The sequence below is a fragment of the Rhinatrema bivittatum genome, chromosome 8, assembly GCF_901001135.1.
Source record: "Rhinatrema bivittatum chromosome 8, aRhiBiv1.1, whole genome shotgun sequence".
NCBI lineage: Eukaryota > Metazoa > Chordata > Amphibia > Gymnophiona > Rhinatrematidae > Rhinatrema > Rhinatrema bivittatum.
Genome location: NC_042622.1, coordinates 81,687,918 through 81,712,980, shown reverse-complemented (window position 1 = coordinate 81,712,980; position 25,063 = coordinate 81,687,918). Strand labels below are relative to the sequence as shown.

General features: G+C 47.3%; 1 protein-coding gene across 3 annotated transcripts in view; it reads left to right on the top strand.

Moving 5' to 3' along the window:
- Positions 1 to 25,063, top strand: part of CRAT (carnitine O-acetyltransferase) — a 185,261-nt gene that overhangs the window by 55,712 nt on the left and 104,486 nt on the right. For all 3 annotated transcript variants that reach the window (XM_029612038.1, XM_029612039.1, XM_029612040.1), the window contains 2 exons: positions 6,416 to 6,590; positions 10,166 to 10,344. In XM_029612038.1, the coding sequence (XP_029467898.1) occupies positions 6,416 to 6,590; positions 10,166 to 10,344 (354 nt within the window). The remainder of the gene's footprint in view (positions 1 to 6,415; positions 6,591 to 10,165; positions 10,345 to 25,063) is intronic.

Below are 25,063 nucleotides of genomic sequence, written 5' to 3'. Positions count from 1 at the left end.
ACATCTGCACTAGAAATTGAAACCACGCTCAAAAAAATCAAACCTGCCTATCGCCCCTCAGACAACCTGCCCACCAAAATACTACTCACAAGCCCGGCTACTACTGCCAAACACATCACAAACATCCTTAACAAATCCATTACGCTAGGCCAAGTCCCAAAGCAACTCAAACATGCTATTATCAAACCCACTCTCAAAAAACCTAATTTGGATCCTAACGAACTAGCCAACTATCGCCCAGTATCAAACCTCCCATTCCTTTCCAAAATACTGGAAAAGATTATCAACAAACAACTTACTGAATACATTGATGAACACAACATTCTTTCCACATCCCAATTTGGTTTTCGCAAACACCATAGTACAGAAACGCTACTCATCACCCTCTCAGAATCTATACTTAAAGCCATGGACAACGGACAATCCCACATACTTGCACTATTAGACATCTCTGCGGCATTCGACACAGTCAACCACCTCACACTCATCAAACGCCTCATGGAAATTGGAATTGCTGGCACAGCCCTACTATGGTTCCAATCATACCTTAGTGACAGAAGCTACAGTGTAAAAATTGGTGGTAAAAAATCTAACCCTGTCAAACTATCTCAAGGAGTACCACAGGGTTCATCCCTCTCTTCTACACTCTTTAATATGTACCTCCTTCCCCTCTGCCATCTCCTCTCTAAACTGGGTATCCAGCACTTTATATATGCTGATGACGTGCAGATACTCATCCCTATTAAGGATTCCATTACAAATGCAATGAAGATCTGGAACTCTGTGCTATCTGAGATAAATAAATTGCTCTCCGATAACTTCCTAGCACTCAATACTAACAAAACAGAGCTACTCATTCTTTCCCCTCCTAACAACCCATCACGCAGTCTCTCCCCCACACCCTCACTACCCAGTTGCCCTCCCACCCCTCTAGTCCGCAACCTTGGCATTATGATAGACAACCAATTTAACCTCAAAAAATTCATTTCAGCCACCATAAAAAGCGGATTCTTCAAACTCCACACCTTGAAGAGAATCAAACCTCTTCTTCATACCTCTGACTTCCGCACAGTTCTGCAAGCTATGATCTTGTCCAAGCTTGATTATTGCAACGCTATCCTCCTAGGCTTACCAAAAAGTACTCTACAACCCCTACAGTTATTACAAAATGCCGCGGCACGCATCCTTACCAACACTCACCGTCATGACCACATCACTCCTGTCCTTCAATCATTACATTGGCTCCCCGTAACCTCCAGGATAGTATATAAAGTACTCACGCTCATACACAAAGCCATCCATAACCATGACATGCAATGGTTCCCTGAACATCTCCAGCTTCACACCCCGACAAGACCCACAAGAACGCATCACCTGGCCAAACTCCAAATACCCTTCCCTAAGCACATAAAGCATACCACCTTTAGAGAGCGATCGTTCATCACTGCAGGAACCGCTCACTGGAATAAAATGCCTTCCCAACTACGCCAGGAACCTTGCCACAAAAAATTCAAACACAATCTTAAAACATGGCTGTTCAAACTAGCGTACCCTGACTAACGAACTGTCTTTCCCCTAAGATGTGATATGACCGTCCATCTGACCTTTGCCCTTTCTATCCTCTCCCTACCCCCCACCCTCTGTAGATATACTCCTCTTCCTCCCCTTCCCTTTTTTACAATCCCCTGCTATTTAGCCAGATTGCTTTGTCTCTCTTATTAAAACTAGCATGTACATTTGTATATAATCCTTGTATTATCAGCTCCTGCCCTTGTTAACCCTCTCCCTGTTAATGTTACTATTGTAAAGCTTGTTGCTAAGTTACGTTACACTGTGAACCGAGGTGATGTTTTGCAAATGTGCCTCGGTATATAAAAAACCCATAAATAAATAAATTAATATGTTCAAATCTTCATTTTTTTAATTTTTATAATTTCTTTAAAATTAAGTCCCATCACCATGAAGATCCCATATCAGGCTGTTACCGCAAAACCTTAATTTCAAGCAATGTCAAGAGAGCCAGAAAACTTTCACAACTTATCTCGAGTGTCCATATTGATCACGACCCCGACATGGCCATGTTTCGATCACCACTCTGCTTCAGGGGGTTCACCATAGACTTTCAACACGCTCTCAAACCCAGGTAACGTTAGCTTCCCGAACACGTCCTTTTGCTAGTACCTTTTAAACATGGCGTCTCAGGCCCTTCCTTTTAAACGTATAGCAGCATCATGATGTCATCAAATGTTACAATTAGATCAGAGAATACCAATTAATCATCTCATTAAGACCATTGGGGGCTACTGCTTTCAATCGTAAAATCCAGAATTGTTCCCGTCTGTTTAAAACCGATTGATGATCCCCACCTCTAGTTGAAACATTAATTGTTTCCAAAATAGTCCACCTGAAGTCATGAAATTGATGACCTTTTTCCACACAATGCGTTAACAATAGAGCTGTCAGTTTCTGAGTCTTAATACAACTTTTATGTTCAAGCAACCGTACCCGGATTTTTTGTTTTGTACGTCCAACGTAAATCGTATTGCACGGGCACTGTAAAACATATATGACATTGGTGGAATTACAATTTGTAGGTTTGTTTAAAACAACTCTTTGTTTCGAACCTGGATGCAGCCAGACTGATCCCCCTCAAACCTAGCTCGCACATTTCACAGGCGCCACAGGGGCCGTTCCTTGGAGCTTGTTCCTGAAGTCCTTCTTCTATTCTTGGTTTCAAACAAGCCCTTACTACTTTGTCTCATATGTTAGAATTCCTCGCAAACGCTATTAAGGGTGCTCTTTAAAAACCTGTATGGAGGCATCAGGCAACTATAATTGAGTACATTAAACAGCAAATGATCCCACGGGATCTGTGAATGCAAAAAGAACCTCGGGTGTTCCAGGAAGATCCGGAATTTGTGGCCAAGTGGATCGCTGTACTCAATAAATGTTCACTAGACTTGATGCTCCTGATTGTTGAGAGAACGACATCCTCTATTGAAGATCTACGAGGTGAGATTTCAGACATTAAATCTCAGTTACAAACATCTACGAATCAAGAAGTATATGAAGCTTCATGCAAACAAATTGAAGCATCTATAGCTCAATTTAGAACACAGTTGAAACAATTCAAAATTCAGAAGTTTTGCCATGATGAGCTGGACTATAAATCTGAACTGATTTATTTTTGGAACGCGAAGAAGAGTGGTAGTAAACGCCCTCATGTCACTTTTCAGGATTCTTCGGGGGATTCTTTGATGTCAAGTGATGACGAAAAAAATGAGAAAAGTGAAAAAAAAACGATAGCCTGAGTCAGGCATCGGTGGGACAGTCTAAGACATATAACAACAACAATCCTTTTTTAGGATATCCCCGAGAGAACAGGAATCGAGCGGGGAAAAAAGTTTTCCCAGACACATACCAGTGAATGGGAGGGACCCAGGAACCGGACAACAGATTGGGAAGGTCCGACAACACGATTCAGGAGTCAACAGCAATATTAAATCTATCAGACATTAGCCTGGATGAGGTGACCCGCCAAGCATTGGAAAAAGGGTTATCCTTTGTTCCTGAAAGCTCATATGATTCTTTTCAGATATGGATTGATCTTTATCGGTTCTTTAGATCTCTCCAGATCAAAGTATTTTTTTTTGTGATCAGATGGGAATGGATACTTCAGTCATTACGCTGAAATCGAGATGGAATCTCCCAGGTCCGATCGATCCAGTCCTTGCAACGTTTATGCAGCTGGTGTTCCGGGACATTGAATTGCTTGAACAGGAGAAGAATTTTAAGAAAAATTGTATGGCACAGGATTGGTCCAAGTCCCATCAACAAGCGATTAAAATACTAGCTGAAAACTGCGATGTAGTAGTTAAAGCTGCTGACAAGGGCGGTGCGATTGTGATACAGAGTCGCACTAAATATACACGAGATTCGGCGATAATTAGATGATACCACTTATTATCAGCCTTTATCTGAAGATCCGACTTAAGGAATTCAAAAACAGATTAATACGATCACCAAACAGAGTGTTAACATAAGCTTTTTAACGAATCATGAGGTTCATGCATTAAAAGTTCAATATCCTGTATGTCCAGTACTATATACCTTACCGAAAATTCACAAGGACCCTAATGCCCCTCCGGTCACCCGATCATGGCAAGTAGGGGATCCATCCTTGAACCTCTATCGAATTTTTTGGATCATTTTTTGAAGCCATTCGTACAGAACACACCTTCTTTTGTGCAAGATACAATGCAAATGTTGTCTTTACTTGACAACATGTCATCTTTACCCAAAGACTGCATATTAGTAACCTTGGATGTAGAGGCCCTTTATACTAATATTGCTCAGAAAGGTGCCTTTGAACTTATGGAGAAGATTTTTGAATCTCGTGAACGACCTCATAGGGTCCCGACTGCTTTTTTAACATTTTTGTTGGAATTGGTTCTGTTTAAAAATGTATTTATGTTTGAGGATCGCTACTATTTGCAAGTCAAGGGTGTTGCGATGGGGGCCACTATTGCCCCCGATATAGCCAATCTTTTTGTGGCACATTTTGAAGACGTGTTATATTCATTGACTTGGTTTAGGAAAATTCAGTTGTGGCGTCGCTAAATCGATGACATCTTTTTCATTTGGTTAGATACATGTGAAGATCTTCAGGTGTTCATCGGATGGCTTAATGGACAGAATCCATATTTGAAATTCACTTTGAATTACAGTGTTTTCTTGTTATCATTTTTGGACATTACCATCACGCGAGAGGGAGACAGGTTGTCTACTACCCTATATCGAAAGGAGACCGACCGTAATCAATTTCTAAAATATTCCAGCTGTCACCCCAAAAAACTGAAAAATAGTCTGCCGATCAGTCAGTTTCTTCGACTGAGACGGCTGTGTTCCACCCTATCTGAATTTAAGATACAATCTAAAATCATGTGGCTGAGGTTTTCTGAGAGGGGGTACCCCCGATCTGTGATTAAAAGAGCCTATAAACGGGCGTTATTTGCGAATAGAGAGCTTTTGCTGGGGTACAAAACTTCCCGTGCAAATAACGATTTGACATGTGTTCTACACTACAGTAATAAAGTATGGAATATAATTGATAGCCTACGTAGACATTGGGATATGTTATCTCTCCATACGGGTTTTGAAAGAACACTCTTAATAGCGTTTGCAAGGAATTCTAACATACGAGACAAAGTGGTAAGGGCTTGTTTAAAACCAAGAATAGAAGAAGGACTTCAGGAACAAGCTCCAGGGAACAGCCCCTGTGGCACCTGTGAAATGTGCGAGCTAGGTTTGAGGGGATCAGTCTGGCTGCATCCGGGTTCGAAACAGAGTTGTTTTAAACAAACCTACAAATTGTAATTCCACCAATGTCGTATATGTTTTACAGTGCCCGTGCAATATGATTTACATTGGATGTACAAAATGAAAAATCAGGGTACGGTTGCTTGAACATAAAAGTTGTATTAAGACTCAGAAACTGACAGCTCCATTGTTAACGCACTGTGTGGAAAAAGGTCATCAATTTCTTGACTTCAGGTGGACTATTTTGGAAACAATGTTTCAACTAGAGGTGGGGATCATCAATCGGTTTAAAACAGACAGGAACAATTTTGAATTTTCCGATTGAAAGCAGTAGCTCCCAGTTGTCTTAATGAGATGATTAATTGGTATTCCCTGATCTAATTTGTAACATTTGATGACATCATGACGCTGCTATACATTTAAAAGGAAGGGCCTGAGACGCCATGTTTAAAAGTCTACGAAAGAGGTACTAGCAAAAGGACGTGTTTGGGAAGCTAACTTTACCTGGGTTTGAGAGCGTGTTGAAAGTCTATGGAGAACCCCCTGAAGCAGAGTGGTGATCGAAACATGGCCATGTCGGGGTCATGATCAATATGGACACACGAGATAAGTTGTGAAAGTTTTCTGGCTCTCTTGACGTTGCTTGAAATTAAGGTTTTGTGGTAACAGCCCGATATGGGACCTTCATGTGATGGGACTTAATTTTAAAGAAATTATAAAAATCAAAAAAATGAAGATTTGAACATATTAATAGAATTAAAAGTGGACCAAAGGGACAACACAGCTTGTTCACTTTATCAAGTTGTAACCATGAAGGTCAACAAACGTTATAGTGATCCTGATTGCAAATAGAAAAAAATATTACTGGGGAATACTGTGGTGGGTCTTTTGAAAAATTACAGGCAGCTCTGCAATATTTCACTAAGCACTGCATACTACTTTCCCTTTAGCTTTGTTAGGAGCCATAAAGCTCCACATGATTAGCTTTTAAATCAGAATAAATGACTGAATGTACTCTTTCTCTTCCCTACTGTTCTTTCCTCACCCCCAACCCTTTCTCATCTTCTGTGGTTTCTCCCTCCCCTCATTCTTCCAGTTCTTTGAGCTGGATGTTTATAACAGTGATGGAACGCCTCTCACCTCGGACCAAATTTTCACACAGTTGGAGAAGATTTGGAACACCTCTCTCCAAACCAACAAAGAACCCATTGGAATTCTCACCTCCAATCATCGTAACAGCTGGGCCAAAGCCTACAACCATCTCATCAAAGGTGAGAACCACTTCTTCCTTCCCCTTCTTGTGCCTGAAAGCTCTCAATCTTGTCAGACGTCTGCCCTGGGGTAAGAGAAGTAGAGATTCTTACTCCAGGGATGTCTGTAGACCTCCCCTGATTTGGATTTCCAGGCAATAAGTCATTGGCCCTTAACCACCCATCCAATGCTAGGGGAGAGTGCTGTGGGCCCTTGGGCACTGCCCTATTATATGAATGGACAGTCTGCCCCTGAATGGAGCTGGCTGAAAAATGTACCCCTTTATTCACAAGTTTTTGAACAGTGTACCAGCTGCACTACAGATGCCATTTTCACAGCCACTCTCTGCTTCTGTTTAAAAGACAAAACAGAAAAACTGTGAGGGATCCTGATGTAACCCAGCCGTTCCTTTCCCAATTGCCACTGAGAAGAACAAGTCATTCAGGTCTGACTTAGGTATACTGCAGTTACTGCTGCACTATTTCTTCAGATGTTTCTTGTGTGTGACACACAGAATGCACAGAGGGATCTAGCATTGAAGAGCTGAGTTTTAAAACCAAGCCCTGTTACTCAGCTTCCTTCTCTCCAGGAAGACCAGATTCAGAAGCCCAAAGAAACTGCACTCCTTCCCCACATTATAGCAACATAAAATGACAGCAAATCAGAACCATCTAGTCAACTCATCTTTTTTTTTTTTTCTGATGCAGTGCCATAGATTGCAGTAGTCTCTAGGATTAAGGCCAAAGATCAATAATGACCCCCAGATAACATCACACATACTATTTGTAATTATTTGAAGTGTTACTGCTTCTATGTATGTCACTTAGTGGAACAATTTTGAATAGTCACAAGCTTCTTGGATGACATTTGGCCTGGCCAGATGTGCTAAAGTGATCTTCCTTAGAGGAAAATTAAACAAACCATCCCTGGCTGAAGACTGTAACATAAAGAAACTTGAACAGGAAGGTTTATATATTGCAAATATCTAGGAGTATAAGAAGGTACAATAATCCAGAAATGTGATAACATGCAAGTGGTCTTTGGCTTTATATAGGTGCTGGAGGACAGAATAGTCTGGACTCTGGCCTTTTCTCCACAGAAATGGGGAAAAAAGGTCTAAATGAAAAGTTACAGCAGTAGGTAGGTCTTGTAGTAGGAACTGCCTTCTCCTCATCTCCAGGTGCCTCCTGTTCACTCTTATTCCCCTGCTTAGGGAAATGCCCTGGGACCAGAATTCCTTTCTGGGCTGTCTTAAAGTGGACCAGGCTAAATACCTGGTCGTTGTCTTTTATTTTATTTATTTATTTACGTGTTTTATCTACCGACATTCGTAGGTACTTCATGCCGGTTTACATGTAACGGTGATAACAGGAAAAAGAGTAACATAAAACTGGATCAGTGGTAACAAAGGAGTTAAGATTAAGGAATTTCAAGAGATAGTGTAAACGCAATAAGATAACAATATGAGAACATGGCTATAAGATAACAAGGGGAAGGGAGAAACCAATTGAGAAGTTTCAAAACAATGGAACGGGCATGAACAATGGGAAGGGCATATACAATGGATTGGGGTGAAACAATGGAAAGGGCATCAAAATATGTACTGAGAGTGAGGTAGGATGTGTTAAGGGTAAGCTTGTTTGAAGAGCCAGGTTTTGAGTTTTTTCTTAAATTTCTGTGTGCACTGTTCTTGTCTGAGATCAGGCGGCATGGAGTTCCAGGTTGATGGGCCTGCAATGGATAGAGCACATTCTTTTGTGGTATTAAGGTGGGAAAGCTTAGGTGGAGGAATGCATAGAGTGCCTTTATAGGAGAATCTGGTTGGTCTGTTGGAGGTGTGGAATTGTATGGAGTCGTTTAACCAGCACATGTTCTGGTTGTGAAGGGTTTTATGTAAGATGGTAAGTGTTCTGTAGATGATTCGGGAGGAGATGGGGAGCCAGTGAAGATCTCTGAGGATGGGTGTGATATGGTCTTTTTTGCGGGTATTTGTGAGTATTCTAGCAGCGGAGTTTTGAAGCATTGTAGGGGTTTAATAGAGGCTTTGGGGAGACCGAGGAGTAGGGAGTTACAATAGTCTATTTTGGAGAGTATGGTGGCTTGGAGTACAGTGCGGACATCGTTATGGTGGAGGAGTGGTCTGAGTTTCTTAAGGGTATTCAGTTTAAAATAGCATTCTTTCATCGTTGAGCCAATAAATTGTTTTAGGTGGAGGTGATTATCTATGGTGACACTGAGGTCTCGTACTTGCTGTGAGAAAGTAATTGCTCTGAGCAGGGCGTTTATGGGGTTATTGGGTGGCGAGATGATCATGAGTTCCGGTTTGGAGGTGTTGAAGGCCAGATTCAGGCTGGTGAGGAGGCTATTGATCGATGATAGGGTGTTCCCTGAATGTACCAGGATCAGTCCAGACTGCTGGGCTATGCCTCCCCTCCAGCAGATGGAGTCAGAGAAAAGCTGAAAAGCACCCCCTAGATATACTGGTGTGCCATCTGCGATCCCTCAGTATAAAGAATATCAAAGCTGAAGGAAAATATAATCATGCACTTCCGCTGAGTAATAAACTGTTTTAACTCAACCACTGACAAGATCAAGTAGTAACATTGCCCTAAAGACAAACAATCCTGTCTCCCTATTCATAAAAATAGAAATGAAACTCAGCAAGCTTCTCCATTCCTTGCATACACTACCCCTCCCCTAGAACACCCCACCCCTCACTACTTTCCCTCCTGTCATGTTACTCCTCCCCATCCTCATCTCCCCACTTACTCCCCACTTACTCAATTCTTAGGACTCACAACATTATCCATAATTCTTTTTAACGCCCAATCCCTCTCCAAAAAAAACATAATACTCAATGACCTCCTATCTGACTCTAAGCCAGAAGTCTGTGCCATCACAGAGACCTGGCTCAAGGACTCAGACATAGTCCTCCTCAACCAACTCCCCAACCATACCTACGATATCTTCAACACCCCGAGACCTAAGAAACGAGGCAGAGGTCTACTCTTGGCACTTAAAAAGCACATAAAGCTCAAACCTGTCAACATCCAATCCCCACCCCCCCCCCCCCAGATTAGAGATTGGGCTCTACAAATCACACGAACTACAGGGATGCCTGGTCTATGCCCCCCCCCTCGGCCTCTTAGAATACAACCCATCCCCCCTCATCGAATTCATCACCGACAACATCAACATTGAAGCCCCCGCCATCATTTTAAGAGACTTTAATCTCCACGTTGATGTATCTCCCCTCTCCTCATCCTGCGAAGCCTTCCTCCAATTCCCTAGAAAATTTGAGAGATTGAGATCATACCCAGCATACCTTATGAGTGAGGTTCATGCATTTCACGTTATAAGCAAAACAAACCCATTTGGAGACACTGTCCTTGTTAGAAACCTAGAATGTGACAGAAAATTAAGATGGTAAGACCTGTCTAGTTTGGTTTTATTTCCAGGAGGTGCAGTGCCATAGACCTCAGTTGATCTTTGGCATTCCCTTGACAACTTTCCAGCTAGGGATCCTTTGTGCTTATCTCAGCCTTTCTTGAATGCATTACTGTTTGTGGTTCATTTCCCATCTTCTCTTTCCCAGACAAAACAAATAAGGAGTCTGTGAGGACCATCCAGAAGAGCATCTTCACTGTCTGCCTAGATGCTCCTATGCCACGGGTCTCGGATGAACTATACAAGAGCCGTGTGGCAGCACAGATGCTACATGGTGGGGGCAGCCGCTGGAACACGGGCAATAGATGGTTTGACAAAACTCTCCAGGTGGGTAAAGGAAAAAAATCCTGAAAAGCAAGAGGGTCTGACATGTGCTTGCACCTTGTTGGGAAGGAAGTATGGAGCAAAGGTATTTTTCTGAAGTGTTTTAAGAAGTGGGTGATGCTCCTGATATTTCATGTCCTATGGCAAGCAGTAAGAAGCAAGCTTTTATTGGCAGTTAAAAAGTTCTGCCTTGAGTTATGATGAATGATTTTATCTCTTTAAATTGTTGCCTTGGTGTATTGATTACTGTGTGGTCATGCTCCAGAAACCATATTTGAGCTGTCTTTTTGGGAGATTTTTTAATTTGATTTTGATTTCCTTATGGTGTCCTCTTGGTAGTGCACCCAAAATTGTGGCTTCAGAACTTTGACGGAAAAAAAAAAAAGAATAAAAATTATTTTTTTTCTCTTCATCCAGGCAAGCCGGTCCACACCAGTGGGTTGTGCACTCCAATCAGCAGGTGGAGACTGAGAACAAAGACTTCTTGATGTCACCCTCCTATAGCTCTGCTCAGGCACCAGCCAGACAGTTTTTCTCCATCTCCAGCAGGTGGTGGACATGCATCCGTGCTTATGGATCTTGGCCTGCCGGGATTGAACAGGCCAGTTTAACCTTTTGTAGTGAAAGCAGTAGCTCCTGCCCTCAGTTGAGTGTCTGAAAACCAATGTCAGGAGACAAGCAAAAAATTAAAAAAAAAGGATAGGAATGAGGTGAAGGTTGCAGCCCTAGCCTCACTCCGAGCAGCAGAAGAAATCCAGTAGGGTAAGGAGGCCTTGGGCTCAGCCCTGCTGCATAGTCTTCTTCTCTGAATGGTCCTGCTTTCTTCCTTCTACTCTCTCCCTGCCTTTCTTATTTTGCCGTTTTTGTCTGGAAAGTTTTATTGAAAAAAAAAGGCAGCTGCATCAAGCAGCACTGAGAGTGGGTGCCGGCACGCTATTTTGTATGCTGAGCAGCAGACAACTGCAATCGCAGCTGTGCGATTCAGGAGGGCTGTGGGGCTAATTTTAGAAGTGGCAAAGCCACACACAGCAGGCACCATTTGATTGGCAGAAACTGCTGAGGCACATGATGGGACACGTTTGCTCAGCTTTTAGAGGAAGAGAGAGAGTGTGTAACGTTCCTTCAGGGAGCCTCTTGGGAAGAAACTTCGCATCTGCTCAGCATGCCATATGAGGGTCATTAGTCCCAGGAGGTCCCAAAGTGTGTGGAGGCCCAGGGGGATGTCTGTTCAGGGGAGGTTGTTCCTGAGGGACCTTCCAGGAGGAAGAAGAGAAGGAGGCAGCCGGAGGGAGAAGAAGTGACAACAAGGATCCTTCAGGAGACTCAGAGGCGGGAGTAAGAATCCTCGGAGTGGGGGGGATCCAAATAATCCATTATTGGAAGAGGGGGAGATTCCTCCAGATGCTGAGCCTCATAAACTATGCTGTGGCTTTTTCACAGGGACGAGATGTCCAGTTTAATTTAAATACCTTGAAAGCCCTTGGGTATGAGGATATCTTGCCAGCAGTGACCAAAGAGGAACCCTGTAATGATCAGCTTGCGCAAGGCATCCAGGTTTTATCCTTTGCATGAGGCCATCCAGGAGCTGATAGATTTGGAATGAAGTGCACCTGAGGCTTATTTTAAAGGAGGTCCGTCCTTAGCTGGATTGTATCCTATGGACCCTAAAGCGAGGGAGCAACTCTGGTTTCCTAAGGTGGACGCATTAGTTTGTTCTGCAGTGAAGTGGACCACCATTCCGGTAGGAGGAGGTGTGGCTTTAAGAGACACTCAAGATTGAAAGATTGAGGATATTTTGAAGCAGGCTTTTAAAGCAGTGGCTATGAATCCAAATCTCTGCTTGCTGTTGTATGGTTGCCAGGGCTGGGTTACAGTTAGCCCATGAGGCCCAGGAAGCTCTGGGAGAGAATGGGTCCATATCTGGAATTAGGAGCTGCCTTCTTGGCAGATGCTGGCTATGATTTGGCTTGCACGGTGGCTCAAGAGGTGGCTTCGGTGGTTGCAGCCCGAAGGCTCCTGTGGTTATGGAACTGTCTGCTGATACTATTTCAAAATTGAACCTTACAAAGTTACCTTTTAAGGGGCATTGCTTGTTTGGGGAGGAGTTAGCGAAGATGGCGGATCGATGGGAAAAGTCAAAATTTTGTCTGTTACCGGAGGATAAGAAGTCAACTCCCTGGTTTTCTCAAGCCAAGAGGCGATTTTGGAGCGCTCTGCATTTTTGATCATCCAGAGGTTCAAGTAGTCGGAGGTCTCTGACATTTGGGGTATCTCAGTCCTTTTGGCCAAGGAAGCCAGGCAAAGGTGACACCTCTGACTCCAGAGCCCTGCATTCCTCCCAATTAAATTTTGGGGATCTATCCTCCGGTGCCAGAGATAGGCGGTTGCCTGTCTCAAATTTATCGGAGGTGGACTACATCACTTCTGACCAGCAGGATATGCTTTGGAATTTATCCGTACTCTCTAAGACGCTTTTATGGTTTCTCCCTGCAACTCCATAGAAAATAAATCAGCGGTCCAGTGCATGTGGCAATGGTTGCTCGGCCTAAAGGTAGTGGTTCCAGTTCCAAATGATCAGGAGGGCACATGGCACTATTCCATTTACTTTGTGGTTCCCAAGAAAGAGGGTTCATTTCAACCTATTCTGGATCTGAAGGGGGTCAGTCGGGCCCTCCAGGTTTCCAATTTTCAGATGGAAACATTAAGATCAGTAATCATGGTGGTGAAGAAGGAAGAATTCCTCACTTCTCTGGACCTATCAGAAGCTCATCTTCATATTCCAATTTGCTTGCAACATCAGTGATACTGCGCTTTGCAGTATTAGGTCAGTACTACCATTTCCAAACGTTGCCTTTGGTTTGGCCATGGTACCCAGGACTTTTTCCAAGGTGATGGTAGTCGTGGTCGAGGCCCTCAAAGGAGGGCATTATGGTTCATCCATACTCAGACGATTGGCTAATCAGAGCCGAGCCATTGGAAGAGAGCAGAGTGGTGACCACCAGGGTGGTTCAGTTACTACAGCACCTGAGGTGGATAGTGAACGTAGCCAAAAGCAACCTGCAGCCATCTCAGGTCCTGGAGAATCTGGCCGTCTGGTTTGACACTGTGCAAGACCAGGTGTTTCTCCCAGGGTCAGGTCCGGGCCCCGCATGCAGCAATCAGCCCATCATCCTGGTCTTATCTGCAGATGTTTGGCTCTAAGGCCACGATGACAGAGGTTATACCTTGGGCGCGTACTCCATATGCATTCTCTGCAGCGGTCTTTCCTTTCTGGATGGAATCCCCAGTTTTAGGAGTACAATGTGATGCTGGCCTTAAGAAGGGAGCCTCTAGAAAAAGAAATGGACTTGGAGACTCCTGACTGGTTGGTGATCACCACGGATGCGAGTCTCCGGGGCTGGGGAGCACATTGTCAGGAGTTGGTGGTGCAAGGGCAGTGGATTCCTGAAGAGGCAACTTGGTCCATCAATCGACTGGAGGCACAGGTGATTCGACTGCCTTCCTTCAGTTCACGGACCAGTTAGAAGGAAAGGTGATGAAAGTTATCAGACAACAGGATTGTGGTGGTGTACATAAATCACAGTCGGGGACCAATTTTTCACGACAATCTGAGACAGTTTTCTTATGGTTTGGCTCTTGAGAGGTCTAGGCTCTTGAGAGGTCTAGGCTCTTAAAATGAAGTTACTCGGGGACAGTGGTGGAAATGCTTTTGAGAGCGCACAAGTATTCCACCTCTTTGGCATATATTTGCGCTTGGCGGGTGTTTGAGCATTGGTGTCAGAATCACACTTCTTTGCCCGCTTTGACACCTGTTCCCTTAATCTTGGAATTTTTACAAGAAGGTAGGAGTAAGGTAGGAGTAAGAAATTATCCTTGAACACGCTGAAGATGCAGGTGGCTGCTATAGTATGTTGTCTGGGTTGCATGCAGGGATGATCGCTCCCTTCTCATCCAGATGTATCTAGGTTCTTGAGGGGAATAAAATACCTTAGACCTCTTTTGTGTTTACTGGTACCCTTGTGGAATTTGAATCTGGTTCTCTCCTTTCTGGTGAGTCTGACCTTTCATCCTCTCTGGAGTATTTCCTTGCGGTTACTGACTCTGGAGACGGTGTTTCTGGTCGCTATTTGTTCTGCATGGTGGATTTAGGAATTACAAGTTTTGTCATGTAGAGATCTTGATAATCTCTCTGGATAAGGTATAGATTGACAGTACCTGCCTTTCTTCCAAAGGTGTTTTCACTTAAACTAGTCAGTGGTGTTACCATCCTTGGAAAAGGATATGGATGGTCAGGAATACAGGAAATTGTGGCTGTTGGACATGCAGCAGCACTTATTGCGTTATCTGGAGGTTATGAATGAGTTTCGGAAATCAGATAGGCTTTTTGTTCTTCACTGGGGTGGGGGGGTGAAGAAGGGGGAGGCAGCTTCTCAGGGCCCAGTGGCTCACTGGATTAAGGAAGTCGTATTAGCAGCCTATGTGGATTCCAGGAAGCCTCTTCTGAGACGAATCAGAGTGCATTTGACCCAGGCTCAGGTGGTTTCCTGGACAGAATTGTTTGCTTTGTCCAGCAGAGATTTGTAGAGAGGCAACGTGATCTTCATTGCATATGTTTGCAGGTATTACAGACTGGATATGATGGCATGGGAGGATTCTGCCTTTGCCCAGGGCAGTGCTGCTTCGGCCTCAGGCAACCTCCCGCCCTTTGGGGAGTAGCTTTGGTATATCTCACTGGTGTGGACTAGTTTGCCTGGATGGAGTGAGGTTCCAGGATCTTTCATGCAGCTGGACTCCCACAAATTGGGTAAGTGAGTTCCGTTCTTCTGAGATGCTCTGATTGTCCTAAGGGACTATTGTTAGCAGAGCTGAGTCCAGTGTTTTCGTGGTTATAAAAGAAAAAAAAATTAAAAAGAAAAGAATCCACAAGGTTAAGTTGAATAGAGTTTATAGGATGGATTTTTATTGTTACTGTTTAGTGGGTAGTGTCACAGTTTGCATGAACAGAGCTATATGAGTGTGATGTCCGCGAGCCTTTGTTCTCCGTCTCCACCTGCTGGTGTGGACTGGCTTGCCTTACTTCGAGGAAAGGAAATTATCAGGTAAGAAGTAATTTCAGCTTAATAGGCTGCAATAATGACAATGTTTTGCAAAATTCCTAGGGATGAGGACAAGTCTATATGAAACTTGCTTTTCCTAGCATGTAGACAGACTCAGGGTTATGCTCCCCTGCCAGTAGATGGAGTCTGAGCAAACTGATGTCATAGTATATATACTCCTGCAGTGACCACAGCCTGCCAGTATTTTCCATCTGTAGCAGATGGTGGGATGTACATCTCCGTATGGGGATTGCTTCGGATTTTGGAAGGAGAATTTTAAATTTAGAAGGAAAAGCCCTGCTGTCCTGCGGTGATACCAGATGGTCCCTCCCCCAGTTGGGAATTCCTGAGGTGATTTCCATGGTCCCTCAGAAGTGTGCCTTCGTCTGGTAGCTGGGTTTCCTGGCATGGAATTAGCTGATTGTACATCTTAAAGGCAGCGGATGCAGGAGGCTGAGTGCGGTGGTGACAGCAGATGCCCCACTCCCGCAGCCAGAGACAGGGATAATCGGTAAGAGCTGAGTTCAGGTAAGGTTTAAAAAAAAAAAGAATTTTTTTTTTTAACCTTAAGAAACAGACATATAGAGAGGTTTGTAAGGACTTCCTCTGTCTCCGTGTTCAGCGCGTCATTCCTACGACGTTCTCACACCAATGGTTAGGGGAACTGGGCAGCCCTGGTGGGCTAGGCCCCGCAGTTAGGCCTTTTGCCTGAGCACTGCCTGATGGGCCACGAAGGCTTGTTTGTGCACTTTTGAGCGTGCTTTACTGCCCTCTGCAGGACATCGGTGTACGCCGTGTGGTCAGTTTTAGACTCACCTTTTGCGCGCGCACAGTTTTAAGCATGGTGGTGCATTCAAGCTTGGGCGCACAGGTTGTGCGCATGTTTTGCAGCGCTTACTTTTGAGGTGCCTAATTTTTGTGTGCATACATTTTTTAAGCACAAGCCATTTAGAATCATGTTCACCGTCGCCTGTGCATTGGTGAACAAGAAACCTAAGCAGCTTTCTCTCTATGTTGCCTGTCATATCCAGGCTTCTCAGCCTGACCTGTCCTCTAACATGTGTCAGCGCTTTTTGGACACTCAGGGAGAATTGTCGTCTTCGGACTTTGCTAAGCCTGGATCCTCCCTCCTGATGATGATCTGGTGTCTGCTCTGTCTGGAGGTACTCCAGATCTATGTACTCCCTTGTTCCTGTACGTACCCGGATCAGTCCAGACAGTGGGTTGAGCCTCCTTTCCAGCAGGTGGAGACAGACTAAAACTTGCAGGATGCCCTATATCAGGACAGAGCCTATCCTCTCACCCTCCAGTATTCGTCTGTCTCCCAGCAGGTGCAGCATCTCCCCTTCGGTTCTCTGCTGTAGGCTAGTCAGCCTCTTTATTCTCTTTAGGTTCAAGCAAGTACTTCTTTTGGTTCTTGTTTTTAAAAATTATAGAAAGTGAATCTCTGAAGGAATTTTTGCCTCCTTTAGTGCCTTTTTGTGTGGGAGATGTCAGTCTCCCAGCTCTTGCCCGGCTCAGGGGGGCTTGTCCCCTTTTGCAGGAGGGGGTTCCCTGCTTAGTCCTGAGTCCGTGTACGCTTCCAGGTGTGGGGACAGACACTCTCTGGGCCTCGTTCCCCCTCTGGCTGCTGAGAGGGTTTTGAACCCGCTGCTGCGCTCAGTTAAAAAAAAAAAAAGAATTTCAAAGTTTTAACTTTCAATAAGTTGCAAGTACTCACCTACCTCTAACTTATTTGCAGCAGTTGACCAGTTTTTTTAACTTTTTCTGGTCAGTATAGGATTAGAACTGGCAGTCAGAGAAGCAGAAGGCAGCAGGTTCCCGCCTGCTCTCTCCTGCTGTGCAGGCTGTCAATCAAGCTTTGTTTTTTTCAGCTTTTTTTTCTTCAGCTGAGGTTGCTATGTCCCGGCTGACAGCCTGTGTTTCTTGTGGGCTGTCCTCACGTTTTTCGCGGCAGGGCCTCTGCACTGCTTGTCTGCCGGGTGGGGAAGGTCCCTCCTCAGCAGGACAAGCAAATTTAGCCCGGGGCTCCACTCCTCCCGGCATGGCTAGGCCTTTCCCAGGTCGGCAGAGCCCGGGAACAGCCGCCATCTTGGATTTTTCGTCGGGGCCGATTTTCAGTGCTCCCTGGAGCTGGGGGGCCGGATTTTTTCGATTTAACACCCGATTTGGCCACCGCGGGTTCCCAGGAGGGGGGTCCTGACCTTCCCTCACCCCATCCCCTCCCTCCCCCCGCCACCCCCCCCCCCCCCCCCCCCCCCCCCCCCCGGTAAATCCAGGGTCCCTTTTTCCGTGGATTTCGTCCTCCTCATGCACAAATCTTATTTAGCTAGCCTGCATGAGATGGATGAAAGCCCCACCCCCCTTGCCCCTCCCCATCTAAAATCCCTTGCTCAGCGCCGTTGACCTCTGGACCGGCTGCGGAGCCTCAGGGACCAGTTCGGGTGCGGGTGGTCCCGGGGGTGCTCCCCTCCCCCGGTGTCTCCTGGGTCCTCAGACCCCGCTCCTTCCTCGGATTCGGCAGATGCCCTCCCCCTAGAGGGGGATGACCCCAGAGCCCTTCGTCTTTTTCGTAAGGAGGAACTAGAGCCCCTCCTCCCTTTTGTTTTGGAGGAGCTGGGTCTGGAAAGTCCCTCCGTGGATAATCTCATGGCCTCACTTCCTAAGGATATGAACCCGGTTTTGGGAGGGCTCCGGCCTCGGCCTTTCCCTTCCACCCCATGCTTAAGCTCCTTATCCTACGGGAATGGTAGGCTCCTGAGGGTTCGCTCCAGGTGGGGTGTGCGATGGATAAGCTCTATCCCCTCCCGGAAGAGGGCTTGGAGCTGTTGCGATATCCATCAGTGGATTCTTATGTTTCTGCAGTGGCCAAGCACACCACGATCCCAGTGGAAGGTTCCACAGCCCTAAAGGATTTGCAAGATCGTAAGCTGGAGGCTCACCTGAAGCGTATCTTCGACGTCCTGGCCCTCTGGGTTCGGGCGTCTTGCTGTAGCAGCCTCATGATGCGGGCAGGCCTCCAGTGGGTCCAACAGTTACTCTGCGCCTGGGAGCTTCCGCCAGGTGAGGCAGAACAGGCCGAACGTCTGGAGGCGGTAATCGCTTACGTGTCGGACGCCCTCTACGATTTGGTCCGTGTCCAGGCGAGGGCGATGGTTTCAGCAGTGGCTGCCCGGAGGCTCCTTTGGCTTCGCCACTGGTCGGCTGATCAGTCCTCGAAGACCCGGCTGGGCACGCTTCCCTTCAAAGGTAAGATGCTCTTTGGCGAGGACCTCGACAAGCTTATGGACTCCTTGGCTGACGACAAGGTCCATAAACTTCCAGAGGACCCCGCCCTAAGGCTTCTCGGTCCTTCGTGGCCTCTCGCTTTCGCTTCAGGGGTCAGCATCACTTCGCTTCTCGAGGGCGGGGCGGTACTCCTAGGGGATCTTCTCATACGCAGTCCTGGTCACAGTCCTTTCGTGGCAGGTGGCCCTTTCGCGAGGGCCAGCCCATGCGTACCACCGCTAAACCTGCCACACAATGAAGTTCAGCCGGCCCATCCTTCGGTCCCTTACCTCGGCGGACGCCTCTCCCTGTTTTTCGAGGAATGGGTCAAAATCACTTCGGATCAGTGGGTCCTCGACATTATCAGAGACGGGTATGCTTTCGACCTTGTCAGGGAACTTCCAGATCTCTTTCTGTTCTCACCTTGCGGCCGGGCCAAGAGGGACGTGGTGGTCCAGACTCTCTCCAAGCTTCTGGATCTGGGGGCGGTGGTCCCAGTCCCAGAAAGGGAAAATTGGCGCCGGCCAGTATTCTATTTACTTCACCGTGCCCAAAAAGGACGGGTCCTTCCGCCCAGTCCTGGACCTCAAGAGGGTCAATCGGGCCCTCAAGATCCCCCACTTTCGCATGGAAACCCTGCGGGCGGTCATTGCGGCGGACCGTCCAGGAGAGTTCCTTGCTTCCCTCGATCTCGCAGAAGCATATTTTCATATCCCCATCCACCGCGACTACCAGAAGTTTCTCCGATTCCACATTCTCAACCAGGACTTCCAGTTTCGAGCTCTCCCTTTCGGCCTCGTGACCGCTCCTCGCACCTTCACGAAGGTAATGGTAGTAATGGCTGCGGCCTTGCGCCGGGAAGGGATTCTCGTCCATCCCTATCTGGACGATTGGCTCATCAGGGCCAAGTCGGAGACCTCTTGCCGGCGGGCGGTGGATCGAGTCCTGGAGCTCCTTGCCTCTCTTGGGTGGATAGTGAACTTTTCCAAGAGCAAGCTTCAGCCCTCCCAGGAGTTGGAATTTCTGGGAGCACGCTTCGACACCTGAGTAGGCAAGGTTTTCTTACCTCGGGCGCGAGCCCTCAAACTGATCGGTCAGGTTCAGAATTTGATTGCGCTATCTTCACCGACGGCCCGAGATTATCTCCAAGTCTTGGGCTCCATGGCTTCTACCATCGATCTGGTCCCCTGGGCTTTTGCTCATATGCGTCCATTACAGAAAGCTTTGCTGTCTCGTTGGCAACCAGTGTCTGAGCAGCTCCACGTAGTCCTTCCCTTCTTGGAGTCTACTGCCGACGAATTAGTGGTGGCTGTCCCTTCCTCATCTCCTACAAGGGATGCCTCTTCAAGCTCCACAGTGGACGATAGTAACCATGGACGCCAGCTTGTTGGGCTGGGGTGCGGTCTGCCTATCTCAGTCCACCCAGGGGACATGGTCCCAGACTCAGTCGCGCTGGCACATCAATCGGCTGGAAACTTTGGCGGTCCGCCTGGCCCTTCAGGAGTTCCTTCCTCTGATCCGCGACAAGGCGGTATGAGTCCTGTCCGACAACTCCACCACAGTCGCCTACATCAATCGCCAAGGGGGCACTCGCAGTCCCCTGGGAGCCTTAGAAGCCAGCCGCCTACTCGCTTGGGCGGAGCGTCACCTACAGTGCCTTGCGGCCTCTCTCATCGCCGGAAAAGACAATGTTCAAGCCGACTTCCTCAGCCGGCAGTCGCTCGATCCGGGAGAATGGGAACTCTCGGACGCGGCCATGGCTCTGATAGTGGACAGGTGGGGTCCTCCTCATCTCAACATCATGGCGACTCTGCGCAATGCCAAAGCCAATCGGTTCTTCAGCCGCTGGAGGGAACACGGCGCAGAGGGCGTGGACGCTCTGGCTCTCCCTTGGCCGGCGGACGTGCTTCTGTACGTGTTCCCCCCGTGGCCTCTGGTAGAGAAAGTTCTCAGGAGAATCGAACTCCACCGGGGTCCGGTGATTCTCATCACTCCCGAGTGGCCGCGAAGGCCGTGGTTCGCGGATCTCATCAATCTAGCGGTGGACGGGCCCCTGCGCCTCAGTCATCTCCCTCGTCTCCTCTGGCAGGGGCCTGTATTTTTCGACCAGGCCGATCGCTTCTGTCTAGTGGCCTGGCTTTTGAACGGCGTCGCCTGAGGCGCAAAGGTTATAGGGAGGATGTCATCTCCATCCTGCTGCGAGCCCGGAAGCAGTCGTCTTCTCTGGCCTATGTGCGCATCTGGAAGGTCTTTGAGTCTGCATGTACGGAGGCGGGCGTCCCGGCGCTCCGCCTCTATTCCTTTGGTTCTTTCTTTCCTTCAGAAGGGTCTCTCTAAGGGTCTCTCCTTCAGTTCCTTACGCGTTCAAGTCTCTGCGCTTGGTTCTCTCCTGGGTCGGGTGGATGGTCATGCCTTGGCTGCTCACTCGGACATCATTCGTTTCCTGAGGGGCGTTAGACACCTCCGCCCTCCCTCTCGGGCCACGTGTCCATCTTGGAGTCTCAACCTCGTCCTTCGTGCTCTCTGTGCGGCTCCCTTTGAGCCTCTTCGCCACTCTACACTCAAGGATCTTAATCTTAAGACTGTCTTTCTAGTCTCTATCTCCTCTGCTCGTCGTATTTCCAAGCTTCAGGCGCTGTCCTGTCGGGAGTTCTTCTTGCATTTTTCTGATTCCGGGGTCTCTCTCAGGACGGTTCCTTCCTTCTTGCCTAAGATTGTCTCTGCTTTTCACGTCAACCAGTTGGTGGAACTTCCCGCGTTCTCTCCGGAGGAGATTGCGGGTACGGCAGGGGGCGACCTCCGTCGACTGGATGTCAAGCGAGTCTTGCTTCGTTATCTTCAATTCACCAATGACTTTCGCGTTTCGGACCATCTCTTCGTCCTTTGGAGTGGTCCCAACCGGGGTAAACAGGCTTCTAAGACCACTATTGCACGGTGGTTGAAGGTAGCCATTTCCTCGGCATATCTTTGTCAGGGTCGTCCACTTCCTGAGGGTCTGAAAGCCCATTCTCTGCGTTCTCAGGCTACTTCTTGGGTGGAGAGTCAGTCTGTCTCTCCGCAGGAGATTTGCAGGGCTGCCACTTGGACGTCTCTGCACACTTTTGCTCGGCACTACCGTCTGGATGTACACACTCCGGTGTTCGGTTCCTTTGGGCGGCAAGTGCTTCGAGCGGGACTGTCTCGGTCCCACCCAGTTTAGGGAAGCTTTGGTACATCCCACTGTCTGGACTGATCCGGGTACGTACAGGAAAGGAAAATTAGTTCTTACCTGTTAATTTTCGTTCCTGTAGTACCATGGATCAGTCCAGACGCCCTTCCCTGTCTGTCTTCTGTCCTCTCGAAGCTTGTTTTCTTGCAGGTCTGCAGATTTCATATTTTCCTTGGTGCAAGATTACTGAGCATTTACACCGGAAGCCTTGGTGGTTATTTTATACCAAGTTTATGCAAGAGCGTATAGGTATACTATGCTTCTACATTAATCTATGGTTGCTCCGTTGAGCTTTTGGTTACTTGCTTGATCCTATTCTTGGTTTTATTGTTTTCTGCTTTGACATACGTTATACTGAAGGGTGAGAGGATAGGCTCTGTCCTGATATAGGGCATCCTGCAAGTTTTAGTCTTCTCCACCTGCTGGAAAGGAGGCTCAACCCACTGTCTGGACTGATCCGTGGTATTACAGGAACGAAAATTAACAGGTAAGAACTAATTTTCCTATTAGCTCCTCCACTGGCGATGGCAGTTCAGTGAACCCTGCTCCAGTGCCTCTTGAGTTTGGCCTGGATCCCATTGCTTTTTCTTGCGTGGAGTTTTTTCAGGGTTTACAAGCCTTTCTTCAGGTGCATTTCTCAGCTTCGCCCAATCCTGTCAGGTTGGATCCTCAGCCGGTGGCCCCTCCTGCTTCCAAATCTTATGGTTAAGCACTGGGGCATGCCTCAGTTTGCTGCGGGTATTCCTGACAGGCACCCGGATGGCACTGTTGATGAGGCAGATCCGGATTCCCTGGAAGGTGGGAAAATTCCTCTGGGACTGGAACCGTATCGGACCATGTTACAGTTCTTTCATAGAGATGAACTGCCGGCTCTGATTTCCCAGACCTTGAAGATGCTGGGTGTTCCTAGAATGGATTCCTTGTCGGAGCCGAAAAAAATCCCATTTTGGTTTCTTTGCATAAAGCCTCTTGCTTTTTTCCCTGATATGCACACCATTCAGGAATTGATTGATCTTGAATGGGATGCCCCAGAGACAAATTTCAATGGGGGTCTGACATTGAAAGACCTGTATCCCCTGGATCCAGCTGTGAGAGAACATTTGCATTTTCCCAAAGTGGATGCGCTGGACTGTGCTGTCTCTAAGCGGATGACTATCCCTGTGAAGGGAGGAGCAGCCTTGAAGGATGTGCATGATGGGAGGATTGAAGCTATCCTTAAGCAAGCCTTTGAAGCAGTGCAATACTCAAGAAGTTGATGATTCTGCTGTGAATTCTAGAATGGTAATGGAACCCGCTGCCGCCTTTTTACGGATGCAGGCTGCAATTTGGTCTGTACCTCGGCCAAAGGTGTGACTTCAGTAGTAGCGGACAGGTGTCAACTATGGTTGAGAAATTGGTCAGCTGATGCAGCCTCCAAGGCTAATCTTTCAAAAATGCCTTTTAAAGGTTCATTCATGTTCGGGAACAAGTTGGAGAAACTGGCCAGTAAGTGGGGCGAATCGCCAGTTCCTCGGTTGCCGGAGGATAAGAAGCAATTGCAGCGTCCCTTTGGTATCGGGGGTCATTTCCATGGTTCTAAGCAGTTTCTTCCCTACAGAGGGTCGACCTTTCAGAGGACTCGGCCTTTTGATAGGTCTCAGTCCTTTCGTCCCAGACAGCTCAAGAGAGGAGCAGGCTCGGGTGGTGGATCTTCCCAAGCTTCCCAATGAATGTTTGCTGACCCACCTTCGGGAACAAGAGATAGAGGGATGCCTCTCTCTCTTTCATCAAAGGTGGGTCGAGATCACATCAGATCATTGGGTCTTGGAGGTGATACAAGAAGGATATGCTCTGGAATTTCGCAGTATTCCTCGGGACATGTTCATGGTGTCTTCTTGCCTCTCCCCATAGAATAAGCAGGCAGTGGAGTCTACGCTTCTAAGGCTCCTCAGGCTGAGGGCTGTGGTTCCTGTGCCCACGTCTCAAGATATTAATTTTGTTGTGCCCAAGAAGGAGGGTTCATTTCGTCCCATCCTGGATCTCAAAAGTGTCAACCATCGTTTGAGGGTGACGTGTCTTCACATGGAAGCCTTGTGCTCTGTGATAATGGCCATGCAGTCAAAGGAATTTCTGACCTCCCTGGATCTGTCCGAGGCCTACCTTCATATTCCCATCTGGTTGGAACACTGTTTTCAGCGTTTTGCAGTGTTGGGGCGCATTATCAGTTTCGGGTGATGCCTTTTGATCTAGCCTCCACCCCCAGAACGTTTTCCCAAGGTTATGGTGGTAGTAGCAGTGGCATTGAGAAGAGAAGGGAATCCTGGTGCACCTATACTTGGATGACTGGTTCCAGCCAAGTCTCAGGAAGAGAGACCTCCTGGTGACGCACAAGGTGATCTTGTTGCAGGAGCTCAGTTGGGTGGTGAACCTGGCCAAGAGCAGGCTTCATCCATCTCAATCATCGGAGTATCTGGTGTCTGGTGTTCGGTTCGACACGGGTCAGGGAAAAGTTTTCCTGCTGGAAGTTCGGATTCAGAAATTGATGTCTCAGGTGCGTCAGTTGGTGAACACTATACACCCAACAGTGTGGTCCTATCCAAAGGTGCTCGGTTTGATGGCAACCCTGTAAGTGGTGCTGTAGGCGAGGGCCCATATGCATCCTCTTCAGCACTCACTGTTGTCTCATTGGAACCTGCAGTCTCAGAACTATCAGTTTGGCTCCACTTGCCGATGGAAATCTCCTCTCGCCTCCAATGATGGTTTCAGGAGGCTCATCTGAGAAAGGGAGTTTCCTTGTCTTTCCTCACCTGGTTTGTACTCATGACAGATGCGAGTTTTCAGGGTTGGGGAGCTCACTGTCGGGAGCTGACAGTCCAAGGACATTGGAATGCTGAAGAGTCCATCTGGAACATCAATCGCCTGGAGGCCCAGGCGGTCCAGTTGGCATGTTTACGGTTCAGTCACAGGCTGCAGGGTCAAGCGAACCGCATGATGTCGGACCATGCAACAACTGGGGCCTACATCAGTCAACAGGGAGGAACCAAGAGCCAGCAAGTATCGCAGGAAATAGACCAACTTATGGAATGGGTGGTAGGATACCTACAGATGATCTCAGCCTCTCACATTGCAGGAAAAGTCAATGAAAGAGCAGACTTTTTCTCAGCAGGGAGAA